The following is a 4,977-nucleotide window of genomic DNA, read 5'->3' on the forward strand; positions in this document are numbered from 1 at the left end:
TTTTGGCCATAAAATGTAGAACTACCATATGTTTCAAAAGCCAAATTAGTCGAACTACTAAAAGAAGCTAATGGAAAATTCTGAGTCTTATTAAGCTTTTGGAAAATTCTCAGTCTTATTGTTGTCTTTATATATTTGTGATGGTTCAATTTTTATGGCTCACTCTGTTTCAGAATCCAAGGAGTTGAGAACACCTTCAAATTTTATTTATTTTTTCTTTTGATACAAAACAACACGGTTCAGTCTTCAATCACCGTTTGCCATGAAATTGTAAACTTCTTCCCAACTGCTAACTTCAAACCTTTGATCTCCACCATCACACTCTTTCTCAGAACACTATCAACATTGAGATCACAATTTTCTGGTGTTGTTATATCAATATTTGATACATCAACAGCAACATTATCAAATTCAACACCAAATGTACCTTCAACTCCATTTAATCCCAGTACAATAACTTTCTCAATGAAGAATCCTCTGTCTAATGCAAAATTAGGCTCCTGAACATCTGACCATACTTTGACCCTTCCTTTGTTTATAGTTGCATGGAAGTCTATATGTGTAGAAAAACCATTTCCAAGTTTCATATCTGGCAACTCATCTTCATCCACAAACAAATTTCCCGCGGCTTGGCCTTTAGTAGCACCCGCGGGGAAGGTCACTACAAGGCTAAATGGCGTCTTTCTAGCTGCTTTAGATGTCAATCCACCTTGCTGCATGGGGATTATGGCATTTTGATAAACATGGACATTGATCACATATAAAGGCGCGTCCAGTGATACATATTGGCCTTTCTCTAAGACTATGGCACTTGACATATTAAACATGTTGTACCATGTACCTGGAGGGAAAAAAGCATCAACCTTTGTTTCATTTGGCGCAAGCACCGGTGAGACCATGATACTGCTTCCTATCAGGAATTGTGTGCTTAATCCGTTACACATGGTACATTGGGGAAATGAGAAGAAAATGGGGCGTGCAATTGGAGCTCCACTGATATGTGCTTCGTATGTCAGCGTATACAGATGTGGGAGGAGTTTGTACCTCAATCCTAGAGCATTTCGAGCAGATTTAGCAACTGATTCCCATTGATAAAGCTCTTGTTTAGGAGAATAGTAATTTGCATGATCCCTTGAAAAGGGATAGAAAGCACCGAGTTCAATCCAACGATTGCAGAGCTCTTCGGTAGGTGCAGGGTAGAAACCACATATATCTGATCCCACCATGGGAACACCAAATATGCCAAAATTTAATATGGTGGAAATTGAATAGCGTAGATCCTCCCATGTACCCTTGTTGTCACCAGTCCAGTGAGCAGCATAATGACCAGAACCAACATAAGTGGAGCGTGTTAAAATGAATGGACGCTTACCTTGAATATCTTTAAGTGCCTTGTGAGTTGCAATAGCTTGAGAAAATCCATAAAGACTATGAGCATTATACTCTAGAACTCCATTATAGTGTGTGGCACTAGTTGCTATTGTTTTAAATCCAGGTGCTTCCACCATTCCAGAAGCATTTATCTTGTAAGGTGGATTATCCCATCTTGTATCTGTTATGTTCCTGCAGTCTAGGCAGCAATCCCAACGCGGTCCAGCTTCTGAAGGACACTTTCTACCCTCAGGAATCGTGCACAGTCCCGAACAAAAATTAGAAGCTTCATTCATGTCGATCCAGAGACCATCGACGGGGATAAGTTCATGAAATTTCTTAATTTCATCACCCCACCATGAAACCGTTTTAGGGTTTAGAAAGTCTGGGAAGTAAACAGCTCCAGGCCATACCTGGGCTAGATAAGGTTTGCCGTGATATTTAATGAAGACATCATTGGCCATGCCTCTCTGGTAGACATCATATGTAGAATTGACATTAATACCTGGATCAATGAGAACTATATACTTCATTCCCTGAGAATGTAATTTATTCAAAAATGCCAACAATTTTTTACGAGGATAGGCCACACGATTAAGTGAAAAGTCTTTGTAGGAATCCATGGTGTCATCGTCATTCCAAATCACATCAAGGGGGATGTAAGCTTTTTTGTAGTTCTCAACAGTCTCTTCAACTACAGACAGGTTACGGTAGCCCCACCTGCTTTGGTGAAATCCTGCAGTTCCGAAATACACAAGGGTTCGTGAACATTTTCTATGTGCTGCTTGTTACTACATATTTAGAAGCATAATTTACTTGGTTAAAAAAAATGAAAGTAATCAATAGAATGTTATCATGCATCGCCTACAGGGAATTCGCATCACAAATTCCATAATTTGTTACATGTAACTAATTTCATTGTCAAATTGTAACAAAAATTTAGATTCTCACTCTCTTCTTGAGATAGCTAAAAAGCTTACTCTAAGCATCTATAGCAAGAAGCCTTGATCGACTTCCCATGTTTGCTTATATATTTAAATTGCAAGGTGAATGGTTTGGACTCTGGACTAAAAAACTAGCTTTAACCTTAAGCATCCAGACTTTCTAAGTTATCACTCTAAAGTCAGGGGCACCCTGCAAATGATATGAGAAAGTGAATAAATATGAGCCAATTTTAGATCGACTAATCACAGGCTGTGGTTAATTCTGTACTTTCAGATATATGAAGCCAGTCTGCGTGAAAAGAGCGTACATTTTAGCTATATTTGTGGCCTAAGTTTAGCAAAGCCGGCTTTAAGTCAATCTATTTCAGTGCAAAAATGCCATACCGACCGATCAAAAATATAGATGAAGAAAAAAAGTATGATGTGAACACATTAAACATGCACTGATGCACATTAATGAATCCCCTAGTTGAAAGTTAAATCTGTACTAACTAACAGACACTTTAGACAACTGAATCATATGCAATCATGCACAAGAGAATACAGAGCAGCAGAGATGAAAAAAAATGGTTTGCAGCTTAGTTACCAAGGGACCAGTATGGCATTGCAGCAGGTCGACCCACAAACTCAGTGTACTGATCCACAACAGCAAGTGGAGTTGGGCCAGAAAAGAAGTAAAAGTCCAAAACACCTCCAATGACCTTGTATGTCAAATAAGTCCCTGTATAAACCACATCCATCCCATTACTATTTAACAACAAAACTGCATGTGCTTTGGCCTCTTGACCCACATTTCTCAAATCCATGTACACTGGATGTGAACCATAAAGATCTGTATTAACATTATATGCAGATATATCTGTTGCATACAAAGTGTAACGTTCATTTGGTTTGAGTTTAATTCCATTAGGCTGTGTGTTCTCTCCTAGGCCATATAAAGAAGCATCTTTAGGCAATTGGGTAGATATTTCTAAATATTGATCCTTGAACACCAAACTGCTAAAGGGGCCTGATGAGTTGAATAGGGTATCTCTGTTAGATCTTCTCATTACTGCAAACTCAAATGGGTCGAGAGTGTATCTGAAGATTAGCTCAGTGTTCGAGTATTCTGATGTTACCAAGGGCCTTTTTCTGGACCTGGCAATGGACTTGATCTTAGGTGGTTGGGCTCTGGGTAAGAGATTGTATGGAACTTCCCATCTTTTCTTATTTGCATCACTTATATGGACCCTTAATCGCCCATCTGTTTCATGCCTGAAAGTATAATTTTTATATTACAGTTGAGCCTTGCAAAATAATACTATTGTGCTTCTACTTTTAATATTTACAACTGTTTTACATTTTTTACGGCACATTATCATTGTTCAGACAGATTTTGCTGCTACAGTTATACTATTTCTTTGCCTTTTAATACTTTCGTGCAGTTGTTTTGCAAATTTTAAGTAGATTTCAAATGACTTACTTAACGTAGAGTTGCAAGAGTGGGATATCAGGGCCATATATGTTGTTCTTTTGTTTGACTTGCAGGTACCCTATAAAGCCTCCATCAGGGGAGTCTTGAACGGAGATCAGACGGTAGCCATTACCGATCTTGGTACTTGAATCTGCACCGCTGCAGGTGTTGCACAGCAGCAATGCTAATGCAAGAACAAGTAGAGAAACGAGAAACTGAGAACTAAACATGAAGATTGGCAGTGGCCAGTGGAAATGTTTGAGTAGTAAGTAGTAAAGAAGCCTAATGGCAGAGGAGATGTATAAATATACTGTTTTCTATAATAAAGATTAGTAGGATACCAGTGATTACATATACTTGAGGGAAAAAATGTTGCAAATACAAAGTTACTTGTAGAAGCTTATATGATCCTTTTTTCCTGATCTTGGTAACAAATGAATTCAATTAGTTAAGAACGCTAAAAATGGTAGAATGCAACAATGTAGTTGAAGTACATATAATATGGAAACTGCATGCATATATTGATTAGAAGAATACAAACTGATTCCATCATGTACATGTTTAGTGCAAAAAAGTTGTGAGATTGAAAACACAATTTTATACTAAGATTGTTCAATTATCACCATACAGAATACTCGAATTTTAATGTTGTTGATTCAACTAGGAGAGCTGCAAATTTATTAATCCCGAGAATTGATCATGCTTCTGCGGAAGTATCTACTCGTTACGGAGAAGTTCACTATTTAGCATGTTCTTTAATTTTTTTTATTCAAAATTAATTAATTAGCAACATTAAAACTAAAAGCACTATGCAAATTGATTTCCAACAAAGTAAAGTAGACATGATTGAATCCTTGACTTGACTTGAATTATAGCAGCATAATATTAAACTTGTTATCCGGAGCTTATTGTCTTGCTCCGGAACTTATATGTATGCTTCCGGTGATTGCAAGAGACTCCGGATTATGTTTGTATCAGTGACGAAATATGACGTACGAAATTGAGTAATCAGAATCAGAACAATTCAAGTATTCAACTAGTATGCTCTGTTCTCATTTTTATTTATCAGGTTCATATCACATGAACTAATATATGAACTGGCAGACTGATAGCTAATTAGCTAGTGTATCTGGTGTATGCATGCAATGCTGGTTTTTCATGTACGCCATTTGTTCTAGGCTTTTAGCATCGCCCTTTTCTCCGATTGAA

The 4,977-nt window shown here is 37.5% G+C and overlaps 1 protein-coding gene across 1 annotated transcript; it reads right to left on the reverse strand.

Moving 5' to 3' along the window:
* Positions 1 to 218: 218 nt before the first annotated feature.
* On the reverse strand, positions 219 to 3,998 carry LOC141661646 (alpha-xylosidase 1-like). Its single transcript, XM_074468654.1, has 3 exons — positions 3,778 to 3,998; positions 2,902 to 3,569; positions 219 to 2,107 (listed from the first exon to the last, which is right to left on the reverse strand). Exons 1-3 carry the CDS (start codon positions 3,996 to 3,998, stop codon positions 240 to 242), a joined length of 2,757 nt encoding a protein of 918 aa, XP_074324755.1. The 3' UTR covers positions 219 to 239.
* Between the last annotated feature and the right edge of the window lie 979 nt (positions 3,999 to 4,977).

This window comes from Apium graveolens, chromosome 5 (assembly GCF_009905375.1).
Source record: "Apium graveolens cultivar Ventura chromosome 5, ASM990537v1, whole genome shotgun sequence".
Lineage (NCBI taxonomy): Eukaryota > Viridiplantae > Streptophyta > Magnoliopsida > Apiales > Apiaceae > Apium > Apium graveolens.

Coding starts and splice junctions, on each gene's coding strand:
- LOC141661646 (XM_074468654.1), bottom strand. CDS start 3,998: ATGTTTAGTTCTCAGTTTCTCGTTTCTCTACTTGTTCTTGCATTAGCA. Junction 3,570..3,777: donor CTCTTGCAACTCTACGTTAA/GTAAGTCATTTG, acceptor TTATACTTTCAG/GCATGAAACAGATGGGCGAT. Junction 2,108..2,901: donor AATGCCATACTGGTCCCTTG/GTAACTAAGCTG, acceptor TCGGAACTGCAG/GATTTCACCAAAGCAGGTGG.